At 38.4% G+C, this 18,674-nt stretch overlaps 3 protein-coding genes across 4 annotated transcripts in view; 2 read left to right on the forward strand and 1 right to left on the reverse strand.

The window, feature by feature from the left end:
• The window catches only part of LOC134812335 (solute carrier family 22 member 7-like), a 31,063-nt gene extending 25,092 nt beyond the window's left edge, over nt 1-5,971 (reverse strand). Inside the window, exons 1-3 of one of the 2 annotated variants that reach the window (XM_063819721.1) lie at nt 5,815-5,971; nt 4,845-5,007; nt 4,375-4,485 (exon numbers count right to left, since the gene is read on the reverse strand). In XM_063819721.1, the coding sequence (XP_063675791.1) occupies nt 4,375-4,485; nt 4,845-4,975 (242 nt within the window). In that variant the 5' untranslated portion in view covers nt 4,976-5,007; nt 5,815-5,971. Of the gene's footprint in view, nt 1-4,374; nt 4,486-4,844; nt 5,008-5,814 lie in introns of those variants that run through there. The other variant, XM_063819723.1, reaches the window with a different exon arrangement.
• A 1,427-nt stretch (nt 5,972-7,398) lies between these two features.
• Nucleotides 7,399-10,538, forward strand: LOC134812641 (macrophage metalloelastase-like). The gene is made up of 2 exons (XM_063820129.1): nt 7,399-8,697; nt 9,360-10,538. Exons 1-2 carry the CDS (start codon nt 7,446-7,448, stop codon nt 10,220-10,222), a joined length of 2,115 nt encoding a protein of 704 aa, XP_063676199.1. The 5' UTR covers nt 7,399-7,445; the 3' UTR covers nt 10,223-10,538.
• A 2,968-nt stretch (nt 10,539-13,506) lies between these two features.
• LOC134812336 (matrix metalloproteinase-19-like) lies at nt 13,507-18,605 on the forward strand. Its single transcript, XM_063819726.1, has 2 exons — nt 13,507-14,841; nt 16,105-18,605. The coding sequence occupies exons 1-2, from the start codon at nt 13,587-13,589 to the stop codon at nt 17,013-17,015; spliced, it is 2,166 nt and encodes a 721-aa protein (XP_063675796.1). The 5' UTR covers nt 13,507-13,586; the 3' UTR covers nt 17,016-18,605.
• Nucleotides 18,606-18,674: the final 69 nt, after the last annotated feature.

Raw genomic sequence — 18,674 nt, forward strand, 5'->3', positions numbered from 1 at the left:
TATTAACTGCAAACTGTCGTCTCAGATCGTTGACAATACGAAGTAGACTTTTGTAAGTTAGCAGTATAAATAAGGCTAACTGGGAGATTATCTCGGGTAATTATGATAAAAATGGTAACACTCAGTACCAACTTACTTTGGCATGATTGAGCAAATTCTTAACTCTAACGAGGGACAAATATGTCAAACTGTCATTCAATGAGCCAAGTTGTAAGTTAAGCACTGTAATAAAAACGTGCAATCGCTACAGATACTTGTAATGAAAACGTGCAATCGCTATAGATACTTGAATAAACGTCATCAACTTTCGCTGAATGTTTACAGTAATAACTGTTGAGTATCTATTGAAGAAGGTGATAAACAACGAAGAATGCTTTGACTATGATTATAAATTCCAACTTTATACACATCAACTCTGTAGCACGATTATCGGCTTTATAGCAAGAATATATTAGATTTATAGCAAGATTATCGGCTTTATAGCAAGGATATATTAGACTTATAGCAAGATTATCGGCTTTATAGTAACCGATATATTAGATTTATAGCAAGAATATCAGCCTTAGAGCAAGAATATCAACTACAGGAGGTTTCAAAAGTTCGCCAAACCTTAGAACTGATATAACTTTTTATAGAATCAAGTTTAGACAAATGGATAAAAAGTCATTAAAAAAATTAAATTTTCTTGCAAGATAGAAATATAGAAAGATCTGGAGTTACTATACAGTATGCAGATGCTATATGACAAGAAATGGGACTACGGTTAAGTTCATGATATGGAAAACAATCGATACTTGAATTCCAACAGGGAGCAACAACAACTGTTAATACTTATTCAAATTTCCATCACATATTCACGAATAAAGCATACAAACTTCACAATTCACAAAGTGCCAGGTAAAATTAGCTTAATATGTTCAGTCAGGCATGCCGGAACGGACACAGTTCCCACAATACCACAACATATCCAGTACAGCACGTGCACAATGCACACAAAGTGCACCTCCAGGCTCCAGTGCACGTGCACAATGCACACACAGTGCACCTCCAGGCTCCAGTGCACGTGCACAATGCACACAAAGTGCACCTCCAGGCTCGCGTGCACGTGCACAATGCACACACAGTGCACCTCCAGGCTCCAGTGCACGTGCACAATGCACACACAGTGCACCTCCAGGCTCCAGTGCACTTACACGTAACACGATGATTAACATAACAGTAGTAATCATGCGAGAGAGTGGTGATGGGGTAGCGCCCTGTTATAGTGGTATCTGTATGTCACTGGAATCTGTCAAGTTCCACGATTAAGTTACACCTCGTACATATACTCAGGGAGATATAATTGATATGTTTCCACTGGACGGATGCTGTGTTAGATGGATGCGGTGTTCATGTCGTGCTTCGCGCTGCGGTACTGAAGGGTACTTGGCACAGGGCCAAGCGATAACTTTCCTTATCTGTTCATTTATTAAACGGCCAACTATTGTAGACTTGTGGTATTATAATGCTATAATTCGTGAGGCTTTTGGATGTTTTATCATGCACAAAAATTGCTGATACTCAATTCGCAAAAAGTACAAACAAATTTGGAGTAGCACAAATTTTGCTATATATTAGCTATATAATTGCTATATATTAGAGTCTCGCATGATTTAACCTCTGGGTGTCAACTCCCAGTTGTAGTGACAACATCTGTTTCACTAGTTCAACAAATATTAGAGTCTCAGTGTCGTGCATATTTTTGGGTGTGATGATGTTTATGTTACGAAGTAAATCACAGGGATATTCATTGGTCTAGGCTTTTTTAAATTATCAAAACACTTGTCAGTTGTCCGTAAATGTGTTCGTGATTTTGGCTCAAAGCTGGTGTTAGTCATTGAGATAACGTATAGTGCAGATCTAATTGTGATTTAGAATGTACAGGGTTTTGAAAAATCAAAAAGCTGCTAGAAAAACTAGTAATTAATGAAAAATTGCGCTTTTACAAGTTAACAGAGTGGAGGACGTGGACAGATATTTTTAACAACATACGTTAGTTTAAAATCCTTTTTGTTTAATAAACGTCTCACCTCATGATTTGATTTGAATTGTCGTTAACATTAGAGACCTTGGTATCCATCTGGAACGAAAATCTTAGCAAGATACTAAGACTTGAGAGTTGTGAATTTATAATACTACTGGAAAATTACTCTAAACAAGGAGTCAACGGTCATTGCAAAAATTATCATCTAGTTTTAAATACTGAGCTGACGGCGGGAACAAGCCTTCAAAACTGAAACAAAAGTCATGTCAAGCACACACAGGATAGAAACAGTGGATACCATCGAACAAATAGTAAATAGATAACCACAACCACTAATAAGATTCAACCATTAGCATGTTCATTCTTCATTCTTCAAGCTTAACATAAAATGTGAACAACATTGTTGAATACCTGTCAGAAAATATCGGACACTTTGCTTTCCTAATCGGTGCTTGGCAATGAAATAAACATTCCTAGTACCGACCGCCAGAAATAATAATGATGGGGCTGAAAGTGTTGAGGGACTGGATATAAAACGTGATGGCAATTTCACGGAAAGTCAGAGGTGTCGAAGTGCAAATAATAAGTAGACTTTTTGACCGGTTATACTTATAATCATGGAACATGGCTTGAAGTTCAAGATAAATGTAAAATGTTTGCAGTTACAATTCCAACGTGGTCAGTAGTGCAGATTTTCAGAAACGTTTTGATAAGCATTTAGTTACTGATTTTATAGCTGTTCTCGGCTGGCGCCTGCCTTTTCGTAAGCATGATTTTCACAGTTATTGATATGAATATAAACAGATTACTTATCCAACTCTGGCGTCGGCGGGTGGAGAGAAAACTGTTCCGGGTCGTTGCTTTTAAATTTAATAATCATAGATGCTCCCATTCAATTAACAACTTATACCGCTGTCAGACCCACACAGCAGTCCGTGAGTAGTTTCGTCATCCACTTCAAGGTCATAGTTTTAAGTCTCAACTGTTAAAACCCAATAATTTTAACTTGAAGGTGATCATCGTATCAAAATAACGATATGACCATTTTCAGGCGTAGCCCTGTATTACGGTGTTCCAAATTTAGTAAGGGCGATGTTCAAATATTCATAATTCAACAGTCAGCACAGTACTTGTAATGAGGATCCTCAGTTCACAGAAGTTAACCTGTCACATTTTAGGACTAAGAACCTGATACTGCTGAAATAAGCTTTTGCCTTGAACTCATTGCACTACTTTTAAGCATGATATCTTGAGTTCTTTAGAGCACAATAACGCGAGTCACTGAGTGTGACCGGTAATCGCACTATATAGTGCGGGAATCGTGTGACCAACACAGTCTATCTCCAAGGCTCTTAAACAAGTCTATTATATTTACCTAACCGGTTCTCTCGCAGGTTGAAATAACATGACCATATTTGGTAAATAGAGCATTGAGCTGGGCTCGCCCACATCCGTTTGGCAAAAAGCAAGATTATTATATGAGGTTCTGTACTGAGGACAATAATATCGCCGATCCAGGACAATTCTATCATATTTATGACGATGGTAAATATTTTAAATAAGTATCTTACAATTCGTAGATAATATGTGAGCAATTTTTGAGTGTTTTATGATATCTTTCTTTGGAGTAAATGTGTCTGTCAACAGCTTTCTTCTTACGCCATCTCCCAGTGTAAATAGTTTCTACAGAGGAGGCTCGGGATCGATCAACAAGTGTAAAATTCCATCTAGAAATATAAACATTCATTTGTAAACAATGGTGTTTTGAACTATTTCGGGAGTTCAAATTAAAAGATACAGCATAGCCGACATACTTGCAGCTGGTTGGTGATGATCTTAAATCCAATACTTTCACATTGATTTGAGAATCTTAAGATTGCACAGTTCGATATCGAGGCATAATCTCAAATCTTATCAACAAAATGCAAAAATATTAGTAGTGCTACTTCATATCAGCAAACATAACTTTCAAATTGATTCAACTTAAGTTTGGAATGGAATCGTGGATCAAGTTTCAACGAAATGCCGATATACAACAGAGTGCTGGTCGTAGAACTTTGATCAAGGTTCCTCGACAGGACTCATAAGAATTTAGTCTATAAACTGCTAGTCTCCTCCAGCAGAATTGACAGGGTCATATCTTAAAACAAATAGTTAAGTCATGAGTCGAGAAGTGCTCACTTGGTGATTATTGACCTCGACAAAATAACGCAACAATCTGTCAAGGCGTTATTTTTAAATAATGTTATTTATAAACGAACAGCTGGGTAAAAAATCTGGCAGTAATATGTTTTTAAATAATGTTATTTATAAACATTAAACAAACAGGGTCAAAATATTTAAGGTCTCACCAGTGAAGGTAACAGCAGTATTCTGTTCTCATGGCAAATTCGTCATCATCGGAATCAACGTCCGCATCGGAACCAGCGTCCTCCTCTTTCACTTGACCGAAATCGTAGTTACTGAAATACATAGTTTTATCTACCAAATTATACTTGTAGGTTTATAACCAAGACGCGCGTCGAGTTGGACGTGTTCTAATATCTGAAACAAATATTTTACGAGTATCACCCGTTAAAATTATACCGCCAGCAAAAATGCTCTGTTCCAATCAGCTTGATTTTACCGGCTAACCTGAGAATTATCAGCAAATTACCTGTAATTCTCTTCAGCTATCCATCCAGCATCAACCAAATACTCCCTCCATATAGTTGCCCAATTTCGGCGAAACATCACAAAAATGTGTAAAATGATGAAATACCAAATTCCGTGCACAACAAAATCACAAAATATCTGACTCCAATTTAAAAATACTGCAAACCTGAGACGCCCGTAACCGTTGGAGAAGGACGAATTAGTGCTGTCCTGGCCGATGATTCTAGCGGCGGAGGAGAACAAACGTGCAAGAGGAGCTCTGACATCCCGGTCAACAGTCTCCCGGAGCCGGTCCATCTCTTCTCCCAGCAGGCTGGTATCTTGACAGTCTGGACATAAGTGGGGTCATGTTAGTGGGAGGTGAAGCTCTCCACTCACAACGTGCACACGTGCACAGTGCACAGTGCACACGTACGGGTATCATATTACTTATTGTGCGAGGGTGTAGCTACGAACTGTTCAAATTAGCGTGGAATTAACAGGAAATTTGAAGCTGTGAAAAGGACGTGAAAAGTCGGTGTCAAGACAAGCGTGGATCGGGCCGGAGAAATGATTGCTAACTCTTACAGAGAGGAAGTTAACCACCAACACACCAGCTAACAACTGGAATCGAATATTATCGGTCATTTAGCGAAAGACAGCTATCAGCGAGGAGTAGTTAATGTAAATCTACATATTTTGCATAATTAATCATAGGAATTTGTCCAGACTATGAACAGAGTTTAGTTGACGCTGTGTCTGGTGCAAGGTCAGTTTGAGAATTTGATGTACCTACATACTAGTACTACAACCGTGAACTGTCAGCAGTCTTCAAATACCAGACTGACTACAAGGTCTGTTCACTGATTGTGTTGCTTGAGGAGTCTGCTTGGAATCAACAAGATATTATTAATTAACACATTACACATATATAGTGACTAATATAGATAGTTAATACTTTTAACTATGCCGAACAATATCCTATTCTAACTGCGGCATGAAACATTATTCCAATTATGAACATTCCATGAACTTATAATCCGGCCATGTTAAACATATCACGGTCTTGTGGAGAAAAAAATAAAAAGCATGCAATAGATCAAAATATATAAAAATTAAAAATTGAGTTTTCACCCATCGTGAACAATAACACTAACCTGTTGTATCTAGCTCTCAGTCAGGTAATTTCCCCATACGCGGCAAATGATGATGGAACACAGTCGGGAGAAAGGCGACAGGAATGTATGTTAATTAAAATTTAACCAGTTGAGCTGCACAAAATAATCGAATCATCTAGGTGCCCCTAGAATTACTATTTTAATATGATTACTGCTGGCATCGTTAGCTCCAGAATATACAAGCTGGGGCACAAGGAAAAGATAAAGTGGCACGTCTACGGATATAGGACTATTATAGAGCTGATAGTGCAAATAGCTACCACGATAACTGGTTACGCTAATTGGACAGGTAATTAGTCCTAGTTGTCTTAATTGGTAATTCATAAAAAGTTCTGATTATTCTAAAAAGTAATTCATGTCGTCTTCTCGTGATGGTCAAAAATTTGGGGAGACTATGACCAGGACTTTAACGAGTCTAATTAGGTATAACCTGCTCAATTAACCAATTTTCTTAGTTAGAATTATTTCAAGCTTTGACAACCGAAATTGGAGGTTTACATTTCAAGCCACTGATAAGTCTTCACTGTTCACTCTTTAACATATCAGTTATATATTGGAGTATTATTTAAATAGCCATCAGGCACTGTCAGCCATCAGGTACTGTTAACTACTTGTTGCCATAATGATAAGGTACATTATCATGTTTCAGAAATCAGTAGCTTTCAGTATCACGTTTTCTATCAAAGTTCCAATACTGTTCTTGTCCTAAAGTTCCCACACTATTCACCTACAAGTGGTAAAGATTTCAAAGGCAGGCTTGCCAAAACATTGGTAATCGGAATCTAAATCACAGCAAATGGGTAAAAAGCCGCTAGCTTACTCTGGGGAGTCAAGCCGACAAAAGAATCATTCGCATATAACGTAAGCCATTTTTGGCTTTATTTTACAGCCTCAATAAGACACTACCACATTACACACTGGTATTTCCAAACACCCACCCCTAGCCGGTATATCAATATACGAAGAAACATATTAAATGTGCAAACGATTCTGAACTTAAATAGTTTTCACCACATATCAACTAATACTATTTAACTCGACATACTTAGAGAAACTGTCAGGAGACTACTTTTATGTAGCTGAATTAGTAATAATTAGTAATAATTAGTAATAATTAGTAATAATTAGTAATAATTAGTAATAATTAGTAATAATTAGTAATAATTAGTAATAATTAGTAATAATTAGTAATAATTAGTAATAATTAGTAATAATTATTAATAATTAGTAAAAATAATTAGTAATAATTATTAATAATTCGAAAATATTTATCTACCAATATTCAATACAATGTGGTCATTTACCTACTGGCTGTTCAACGTAAAATCAGCTAATTTCATGATCAGGAATCAGGATTCTATTTTTATGCCATCTTTCAATCAGCCTTAATCAAATTTTAAGAATATTTCATATCGGCTGAATTTTATAAAAAGGCTTTACCTGACCCTGATGCAAAAGGATCTAGATCGTTGAATTTTATATTCATGATCTAATACTCCTGCATAGATTTCCTTTGTTAGTTGCTGCACGAAATTAGATTACCCTGCCCGTTCTGCGGCACAAGGACGCGCTCTCATCAATGTGACCGTCGAGTGAGCTGTTCATTTGTGATGGCTAACGTAAACGTTACGTTGTGCCTTGTGGCTTTGCTTTGCCTTGGGTATATCCAAGCTGCTAATAAATTCGAATCCGATATATACGATGGAAATTGCACGGGTGATGGAGGAAATTTGGAACCCGTAGGAACCAGTGCACTCGATCGATTCATCAGGAAGGCCCAAGGAAAGTTTTGGTTCAAACTAGCCATTCGATGGATCAAAAGCAAGTTGAAAGATCCAGAATCAGGACTCAGTAAGATGATGGGTAGTGCTGCTGCAAATCCACTTGAATGGGATGACGCTGACGAATTTAACATGACCCCACCAACAGAGCCTACACCCATGTATCTCATCAATTTTATGGCAAAGATCATGGGTAGCACCAAGACTGTATACACGTATCTTTGGAATTATGGATTCATCTCGAAAGTGATGAACTTATCCAAGAAAGCAACAGAAAATTACAACGGTTCAATTCCTCCGTGTGCATTAACGAACGCTATCAGGGAATTCCAAACCTTCAACCAAATCAAACCCGCCGATGGAAGACTGACTAAAGAAACCATAAAGAAAATGGCTGATGACCGTTGCGGTAATGGGGATGCTAAATGCACTACTCCAAAGTGTTTAGCTGAAGACAGATACAGTGCTCCAAACCAGCTTAGGAGAAAGCGATATGTAGTGCGCCGAAAGAAATGGAAGATAGGTTCACAAGGCGTATACAATATAGGTTACTTTTACGAGAATGACTATAATCCAGATGCTAAAGGCAAAGAGGGACACGATAAAACAATGGTTCCCGCAGTTGTGAAGAAAGAAATAGAAGCAGGATTTGCTGAGTGGACAAAATATTCTGGTCTCAACTTTGTAGAAGTTTCCAATCCGAAGATAGCAAATATGAAAATCCGATTTGGATCCGGAGATCATGGAGAAAAGAAAGAGAAATCCTTCTTTGACGGTCCTTACGGTGTTCTTGCACATATGTACTACCCCAGAAAAGGAGAGATGCACTTTGACGAGTCTGAAAATTACACAGCATCACACGAAAAGCCGGGAATAAGTCTGTACTATGTTGCTGCGCACGAAATGGGACACGGCCTAGGAATCGAACACAGCGCAAACAACAAAGCACTTATGGCACCTTACTACATCGGTTACCGAGAACAGATGCTCCTAGTGGATGACATAAAGGCAATCAGACATCTCTATGGAATTGGGAACGGATTTGTTGAACCACTAGAAGGAGAAAAAATCATCGCTGAAGGTTAGCTTGTAAAAAAGCGTTGTCACACTTCACATCTCTAACACTTAGATAATACAGTACCACACGAATCACCTCTGGTTATTTTTCCTTCATAACTCGAATGTTCATGCGATGTTGAACTTCACACACAAGCTGATCACATAGAAAATTGAAAATATAGTAATAACTAAATAAGAATGAAATATAGAGGTCTGAATATTTTCATACCCAAAAAAAACATCCCGTAAATAGTAAATTACGTTCTCACGCTGTTCTCGAGTTTAAACAAAATTCCGTCGTTTTTAGGACTAATAGGTACTATAAAGTTGTAATTTCATAACAGTGACATTTCAAAACCCTAGCATTCCATGATATCTAAGAATAACTTAAGGGCCATACATCAAATCTGTCCAGCCCAAATGACTTCACAGGAAGTTCAGTGATAATCTTGCGCATCATTTCCACGCCAAAATATCCCCAAGATGATAAGCAAGATGGTCGCCGAACTTCAAATCATTTGAGCTGCAGACAATAAACCCTGCCATGGTTCCCATAAACAAGACAGTTTAGAACATAGTATAGAACAAAAAAGGTATTATTGTGAGAAATTAACAAAACAATTGACAGCTATACAAATCAATTAATACCAGAAAAATAGTGATTGAGCCTAAATATATTTTCAGAGGGTCTTGGTATGGGAAAAAAGGTAGGAGAAAAGGACGCGGACAAGACTGATGAAGATGAAGAGGAAGAAAAAGAAGTTGTAGATGATAAATGTGTAACCGGTAACTCAGTTTCTTCCGCACAGACTAAAGATTTGGGACATTGTGTACAGAGCTTCACCGCAGGATTCACTGATCCAAATGAGGAGTATATCTATCTTTTCTATAATGAAAACAATTATCTCCGCCTCGAATCTGGTCATCGAGGTAACTTCCCTAAAGTTAGCGAGCCTTTGACAATTTTCGCAGAGATGTTCATCAGCGATAAGTTCCCTGGCATGGAAGGGCCTTACGATGCCGCGGTAACAGATGATGGCAACAAGATCACCTACTTCTTCGTTGACGAAACAGTGACAACTTGGGACTGGGAAGCAAATCAGATAGGAGATCTGAACAGGGAACCAATTGAAAACACCATGTTTGCCGGTCTCCCTGACTCCGATGAAATTGATGCAGTTGCCAAATTCGATCAACAATTCCTCTTCTTCATTGGTGAAAATTACTACATCTTTTCCGTAGACGATGGAATTTTGGATCCAGAGGGTCACCCAGCCACACTTGACGGGGAACAGATTGCCAGTGCATTCCACTCCTTCTACAACGGCTACATTTATACAACCATTGACAGCTACACAGAGAATAGCATCTACAATCTGATCAAGGCGAAAAGAATCACTAAAGGGGTTAGCAGTGCCGAAGAATTCCAGGATGCTGTTATGGCCTCTTATGGTGATATTGACATGGAAGACGACACGATGTTTGGTTGGCCTTGTGGTTTAGGATTCTGTGGAAATGAACTCGGCGACTTAAGATCAGATATTTAAAGATAATGAACTAATCGCTGATCGTGACTCACGAAAGGGGTAATCACGGCTTCGAAATATTATTTAACGTACAATGTGTTGAGTCAATAAATATTATTGGGAAATTTCAATATAGATTTATGAATATGTTTTTAATCGTGTAGACATTAAACCGAAAAGGATCGTTTCAAGTTAATTTCCTAATCATTGGGAATGAAGACTTAAAAGCGAAAAATCCCTAGATAATTCAGTTTTCTAAAAAAAGCCTCCCTTTCGAGAATTTTTTAAATCTTGCTCAGAATATTGGGAATTTAGAACTGTCTGATTTTAAAGATTACCTATGGTTATCATTTGTCCAATGATCAATTCTTTATGTAGCAGGCTTACACCAATATTCAATAATGATTGAATGATTGACTGATTTTTTCCCCTACTCTTGCCGAAGGCAAAAAGATCGTAGGGAATAATCAATAAGTAATCGGGTTTCGGATATATGAGGTGGCCCGACGGCGCTATACTACGCTACGTTGATGACAAATTATAAAAGTCTGTTTCTTCGCAATATAGACCACTGTATTAGTATAGGAAACGTCTGTTATGCTGCGCGCAACGCTAGCCATGTACCTCCTTCGCAAAGTTATTTTCCGCAATTTTCTGGATTCATCTATTGTTGATGCGCGGTTCTAGTTCTACATCGGTCAAATAAATCCCACTCATTTATTAAAAACATAGTATGCAATTGTAAATATGTTGCACTTTTTTCCAGTCACACTTTTCACTGGAAAGAATTAATGGTACAAGTACATCGTAGGGAAAATTGATCGTGCGTGGTTTAACCGCAGCGAAATTGTTGTTTGAAATTGATTGGGGACTTCACCAGAAGTAAACTCGGCATTTAAGCTCTAACCAGAGCCCTCTCGCTTGCAGTAGCACCTGACCGTAGTCACGCAGTACGTGTAGACAGAGACTCATGGCTATGTGAAACTCTGCACTATTACTGACACCTTCAAAATTGTATTTACATTCATCATAAAAGGATATAGAAACCTTTTAAAAAAACACAAATATGACGTACGAAAATGGTGAGTGGGTAGCACCCCTAGCTGGCGACTTCATGGTAGTTTGATCAAATTAGGTTTCTTATTAAAATTTGAGATCGGTTTTAAGAGAAAATTTCGATCGGATATAAGACTAAGAGTAAAACTAAAAGTTAAAAAGTCGAGTTAGACTAACAGTAACTAAAACAGTAATGACTGGGGACCCAGGTTGTACAGAACATAATAAAATAAGCCATTACGGATCGGGAAATTGAGCGGCCATCCACAAAAGAAAAGCGACCGCATTTCTTGTTAAGGTTAAAACTTCTCCTCTCACTTTTGCTTTGTGTGAGACTAGACTGAGAGGAGCGAGCAATAAACTATAATATATCAAGCTAGGTAACTATTTTGTGTGATTTTTTAAGACGTTCTTATTATGCTGATGGTTAGGTAGGTTTGGTTCCGATTTTAAAATCATATTGTACAACAGCTTGGTCCTTTGATTTTGAACTTGAAGAAGACGGAATTCCTGTAAACAATTTACCTGTAAATTTCCAGCACTTTCCAAATTCTTTATTTTCCTCAAAACTGGGGCCGTATACTTTAACTTAGGACGTCCGCCAAAATTGCAGATTTTCAGACCCCCCCGGAAGTCCGGATTAAAAAGGACCATTGCAAGTAAATTTCCTTTTGACAATTTTTATGTCAGACCAGCTGGTACCACTTGAATGGGAGTATGCTGATGATGCAGATTTTGTTGATGAGGAAGAAGATAACCTTCAAGCACTTTTGCCAATATCAAATATGTAAGGATGTTCTACAAGAATGGAACTTACTAGTGAACGAATCAAAAACTGAGTTCACACAGTTCTACATTGCTGGTAAAAACGAACGTGACGAGAAATGTGAACTCCTCAAAAACAGAGAACCTTGGAGATCTTCAATATCACTAGGCTCCAAACTCTGCGACAAAGAAGACATTCAGAGAAGGTGCACCCTAGGAAAAGTTGCTTTTCAGGACTACAAGAAAGTATGGGAACAAGGTCAGCGAATCTGTCTCAGTACTCGGCTGAAGATCTATGAGTCCCTTGTTGTTTAACTTTATGTTATGTTGGACAACTAACAACTGTAATTCCTGGGCTGTACCCAAAAACTATATGGACAAAATCGACATTTGTCATCGCAAACACCTGAGGCAAATCGTCAAAATGACATACCCCACCATCATTTCAAACGAAGCTCTGTATAAGAAATGTAACAGCAGACCACTCAGTGAGAGAGTTGCGTACTCACGTTAGAAAATGATTGGTCATACTCATATACTTCGAAAAGTCGATTATATAAGATAAACTTGTCACTATATAGTGTTGTCATTATATAGTGCGTTTTGCAGACTATATAATGACAAAGATCAGCTGTCATTATAAAGTGCTTGTCATTATATAGTGTTGTCATTATATAGTGTGATTACCACTTCGTAGAGCCAGCAACTCCCCAGCGTTATGTTCTATATTTTTTGCAGTTGAGAGTATGAGGGATATGAAGGGTCTTGTCGGGAGACACTAATGTAATTTATTAAAAACTCTTAAAACTCTAGATATCAGATAGAGACATTAAGCTTGTAAATACAGAAGACATTTATAATTTGATTTTTGTTAGCCCAAGACAGACCTAAGTGGAGAAAGTTATTTTAGTTTTAGTAGGTTACTTATCAGATTTTTAATTTGTTTATACAATTTATTTATTTGAATAAAGTTTTATAATAATAATGACAATTTTTAAAATCTTGCTCTAATTTGAAAGATTACTGATGATCATCATTTCTCCAATTATCAATTCTTTATGTAGCACTAGCAGGTTAAAAATATATTGTGTATCTTTTTAAGGGGGTATTCACCAAAATTGTCCAACCCAAATAACCTCACAGTTGAGGGTTGTTCACATATTACGTAATCATTTTTTGGAACATTTTTACCCCACTGGTCACATTGGTGACCATCTAGCGCACCGTTTCCACACTTTTTTTAGAACACTCATTTCTGTAATCGAGCATTTCCTGGTAAGAATGTATTTTTCGGAAAAACAATATTTGTTTTATAGAGAGGGCTATAACCCAATTATTTGTTGTGATATCGAACTGAAATTTTGCACGAAGATTGTCCACGTCATTTTCCTTATAAATACAATCAGACAGTAAACACCGGACACGAATCACTTCAAATTCAATAGAAATTCACATATGATCAAGTGAACTGAACACGGACATTTGATTATAGTTGCTTCAAATTAGATTACGTAACCCCTTCAGTAGTCCTTGTACACTGCTGAGAGTTCCTGGCTAGTTTCCGATGTCAAACCTTTCCTTTACGTTGTACCTTGTTGCATTCCTATTGCTGTGTCTTGGGTCAGCTCAGGGAAAATTCGAATCCGATATATATGATGGAAGTTGCACGGGTGATGGAGGCAATTTGGAACCCGTAGGAACCAGTGCACTCGATCGATTTATCAGGAAGGCCCAAGGAAAGTTTTGGTTCAGAATAGCCGTTCGATGGATCACAGGCAAGTTAAAAGATCCAGAATCAGGGCTCAGTAAGATGATGGGTAGTGCTGCTGCGAATCCACTCGATTGGGACGACGCTGATACCTTCAACTTTACACCCCCAGAGGAACCAGCGCCTATGTACCTCCTCAATTTTATGGCAAAGATCATGGGAAGCACTAAGACTGTATACACCTATCTTTGGAATTATGGATTCATTCCGAAAGTGTTGAACTTATCCAAAAAGGCAACAAATAATTTCAATGGTGCAATACCTCCATGTGCATTGACGAACGCTATTAGGGAATTCCAAATCTTCAACCAAATCGAACCCGCTGATGGACTACTGACTAAAGAAACCATTAAAAAAATGGCCGAGGATCGTTGCGGTAATATGGATGCTAAATGCAGCACTCCAAAGTGTTTGACTGAAGACAGATACAATGCTCGAACTGCACAACTGCGAAAAAAAAGATATGTTGTGCGAAAGAAGAAATGGAAGGTATCCAGTACAGGTGCATACAATGTAGCATACTTTTACGAGAACGACTACAATCCTAATGCTGCAGGCAAAGAGGGACACGATAAATCAATGACTCCCGCAGCTGTGAAGCAAGAAGTAGAAGCAGGGTTTGCTGAGTGGACAAAATACGCTGGAATTAACTATATAGAAGTTGACGATGAAGAGAAGGCTAGTGTGAAAATTCGATTTGGATCAGGTGCTCACGGAGAAAAGAAAGAGAAAGCTTACTTTGACGGTCCTTATGGTGTTCTTGCACATATGTACTACCCAAGAAACGGTAAGATGCACTTTGACGAGGCCGAAAACTACACCGCATCCCACGAAAAGCCGGGGATAAGTCTGTTCTATGTTTCTGCTCACGAAATGGGACACGGCCTAGGAATCGAACACAGCAGCAACAACCGAGCACTTATGGCACCTTACTACATCGGTTACCGAGAACAGATGCTTCTTGAGGATGACATAAAGGCAGTCAGACATCTGTATGGAATTGGGAACGGAATGGTTTCGCCACTAGAAGGAGAAACCTATACTGCACCAAGTAAGTTTTTTTTCTGCAACTTGGTTAAAGTTCACATTGAAAGAGCTGACACTATGAAATATATCAAACTAAGAAGTATATCCAGCTCCCAACCCGGTGTAAAAAATTGAATGTTGAACTTTCTTTATCTACCTGGGGGGGGGGGGGGGGGGGGGGGGCAACCATATTAAAGTATATTAAAATGTAGGATTTTTCCCGATTCTGACCAGGGGATATACTTTAATATACTTTAATATACTTTAATATACTTTAATATATCCCTATCTCCTTGGAGGCCTACATCAAAAATTATTGCCCAAAATAAGCTTGAAATGCAATTCTTAATCGATTCCAAAAAATTCTTGAAAAAATATTGAAAACTGATGGAGTTATTTCAATTTTAATGAAGTCATTTTGGCTAGTATTCCGAACCGAGATATTATGTGCAATTTTCCCAATTTTGTTCATGGAGGTCTTTTTACTTAGTATCCACTATATTCAACAAACACTGAGTTATATCTTTCACATAGAGTTAGTCTCATTAAAAAATATTGAAATTTTATCGAATTTGGGCAAAAGCGAATTTGGGCAAAAGCGTATGCCCAAATATGGGCATATTTTTTTAAGCTCATAGCTCAGCCAATTTTTGACCAATCTGGATGGAAATTCATGTACTAGTCCTAAAACAGGCTTATCTTGCGAATCTGAGTGAAAAATATAGTTCATCATGTAAATCTTAACGAAGAATATAAATCTTCTAATTGTAGGTATATTAAAGTATATTAAAATGTAGGATTTTTTCCGATTTTGACCCGGGGATATACTTTAATATACTTTAATATGGTTGCCCTACCTATATTTTAAGCGGCGGGCCTGCAACACTGCACCACACCATATTTATCATTGAAAACTGATATCTAACAATTGAGAGTGTAGAGTGTAGAGTCATATAAATACTCGTCATTTAATTAGGTTTGTCTGAAAATAAGGTTTCCAAAACATCTGTCAATTGAATCAAAAACCGAAGTGCTCTCGACAATCTGCAATCAGAGGAACTTTTTAAGAAAGGGAGCGTTCACATGTTAGTATTACGTACATATGACTGACCAAATTGACGGAGGGAGTAAAAATTGCTAAGACCGTGCTAAAACGTAATACTACAATATTAATATTAAAGGAAATTTGTGAAGTTTTATTTTTAATCGAATTGATTTCAATCATACCAGATAAGTACGATAAAATATTTGATTTTTACACGAAGAAGTAACTCAAATTCGTTTTCAGCGGGTCTTGCGTTAGGAGGAGACGAAGGAGCAAAGAAGAAGCAAGAAGATGATGAAGATGAAGAAGGAGATAAAGAAACAGAAGATTATAGGTGTGCCACAGGAGACACTGTTACCGTTCAGGATACTAACGAATTGGGGCATTGCATTGAAGAATTCACCGCAGGATTCACTGATCCAAATGAGGAGTATATCTATCTTTTCTATAATGAGAACAATTATCTCCGCCTCGAATCTGGTCATGGAGGTAAGAAATTCCCTAAAGTTAGCCAGCCTAGGACAACTTTTGCCGAGATGTTCATCAGTGATAAATTCCCTGGCATGGAAGGCCCTTACGATGCCGCGGTAACAGATGATGGCAACAAGATCACCTACTTCTTCGTTGACGAAACAGTGACAACTTGGGACTGGGAAGCAAATCAGATAGGAGATCTGAACAGGGAACCAATTGAAAACACCATGTTTGCCGGTCTCCCTGACTCCGATGAAATTGATGCAGTTGCCAAATTCGATCAACAATTCCTCTTCTTCATTGGCGAAAATTACTACATCTTTTCCGTAGACGATGGAATTTTGGATCCAGAAGGTCACCCAGCCACACTTGATGGGGAACAGATTGCCAGTGCATTCCACTCCTTCTACAACGGCTACATTTATACAACCATTGACAGCTACACATCGAATAGCATCTACAATCTAATCAAGGCGAAAAGAATCAGTAAAGGTGTAAACACAGCTGAAGAATTCCAAGACGCCGTTATGAACTCCTATTCTAATATTGACATGGAAGACGACACGATGTTTGGTTGGCCTTGTGGTCTGGGATTTTGTGGAAATGAGTTGAAACATGTGAGACCAGATGTAGAAGACGAGGAAGAAGGCCCGGACGACGTAAGAATTCCTGGACGCTAACTGATTTACTAGAGATGCGAAATAACGAAATCAAGATATACTAAAAACTGATGATATTTTACGGTTAAAATATTGATTTCATGACATTTAGATTGAATTTTAGGAACATTTTATTGATGATTAGGTTATTATTTCTTGTGAATAATGAATATGCAATTTTTGAAATACCGAATCTCTTTGTACAGACGAAATATATTAAATATAGAAAGATGATGATAAATCGGGACACTGAGTACACGGGAAATAACCAAAGTTGAACGTCTAAACAGTAAGTGACTGATCACGTGATCGATATGTCACTTCTCTCTCTAGACTCAAGTTTCAGGTACTTTTGAGAAAAGATACGTCAGTACTGGTGGAAGGATTAGCTATCTCAGACATTCTAACAGCAGTCCGAGGGCACCTGTAGGTAGAGGAGCTCATTGAAATTGTCCTATTTCTCCTAATCTCCCGAGAGGACATCCCCAACAATGTGCTTAAGACCAAGTCCTTGCAGTGCCTATAAAACCGAGCGTTCGTCAATGTGTAAATAAAAGGGTTTCCAAAAAGACTAAGATAGTAAATGAAACCCGATAAAGCCCTCAGAAACTCCAGTCTGGTGTGAACGCTGTAACCGTGGAGAGCTGTGAGGATGGTGTAGACGATGTAAGGTAGGGATGACACCAGGAACAGTCCTGACAAACACAGGACGGTTACTGGGGCTTTAGAGTTCCGGTGTGTGCCTTCATTGGTGGACTTGAAGGCATATTTCAGGAGAGCGAAGTTGAGAGAGAGGATGAGAATCATGGGGAGTACTGTAGCAAAAATGTACATACCTGCAAAAGAATGTTTGATATAAATTGTATATTCTGATATTATGAACGAACGATGGTCGACTGAAAACTAATTTCTGGCCGTTACTTTGTTAACGTAGAAATAAAATGATTTGGTTTGCGTAATGAAATTTCCGGTGAGTTGTTGTAAAAATAATTTGTAGTGGATCATTGAGATTTAAACTAATATCATGGACTTTAACTTACTGAGACGAACGAAGGAAGATTTAGATCTATCGTAGACACATCTGAGAAGGAACGGATCGTACACAATTTCAGAATTAGTAAGGACCATGGGCAGAAGGGTAACCATGGCAGCAACACACCACACTCCCAAAGCTATCCCTTTAGCTGTCGTCTTGTTCAGGTGATAGACCACACTGCTAAAAGGAGCCGCGCACCGGCACGTCTTGTACGCCGTAATGAACAGTATGAGGAGAGTACCAGACTCGGCGGGCACGTACCCCGCGTACCCTGTCATCACACACAGACTCCTCCACAGCGGCGAGCTCTGGCTCGGAGAGGTGCCCTCCTCCGCAAACAGGAAGTAGTTACACAGTGATGGGAGCACCATCAGTATGGTGCAGAGGATGTCTCCGGCTGCCAGGTTCTGGATAAGTACGATAGAGAACCCGTCCGTGTCAACAGAGTGGTACACACGGGCAGCGTTCAGCACAAACAGGTTTCCGAGGACACCGAGCGTCAGGGCAACAACTAGGTAGCATCCCAGAAGGTAGTATTCCATTGGGGTGTCCAGATATAAGTCTGCCATCATCCTGGTTAGATCATGTGATATGTTAGTTGCGCTACTTTATCTGGGTCTTGCAACTTATAATTATAAACAAAA

The sequence above is a fragment of the Bolinopsis microptera genome, chromosome 3 (assembly GCF_026151205.1).
Source record: "Bolinopsis microptera isolate Bmic1 chromosome 3, MBARI_Bmic_1.0, whole genome shotgun sequence".
Classification (NCBI taxonomy): Eukaryota; Metazoa; Ctenophora; class Tentaculata; order Lobata; family Bolinopsidae; genus Bolinopsis; species Bolinopsis microptera.

Bases quoted from the DNA above. Each gene is read 5' to 3' on its own strand.
- LOC134812641 (XM_063820129.1), top strand. From the start codon at position 7,446: ATGGCTAACGTAAACGTTACGTTGTGCCTTGTGGCTTTGCTTTGCCTT. The intron at 8,698-9,359 runs GTTAGCTTGTAA...ATATATTTTCAG, and splicing joins AGAAAAAATCATCGCTGAAG to AGGGTCTTGGTATGGGAAAA.
- LOC134812336 (XM_063819726.1), top strand. From the start codon at position 13,587: ATGTCAAACCTTTCCTTTACGTTGTACCTTGTTGCATTCCTATTGCTG. The intron at 14,842-16,104 runs GTAAGTTTTTTT...ATTCGTTTTCAG, and splicing joins AGAAACCTATACTGCACCAA to CGGGTCTTGCGTTAGGAGGA.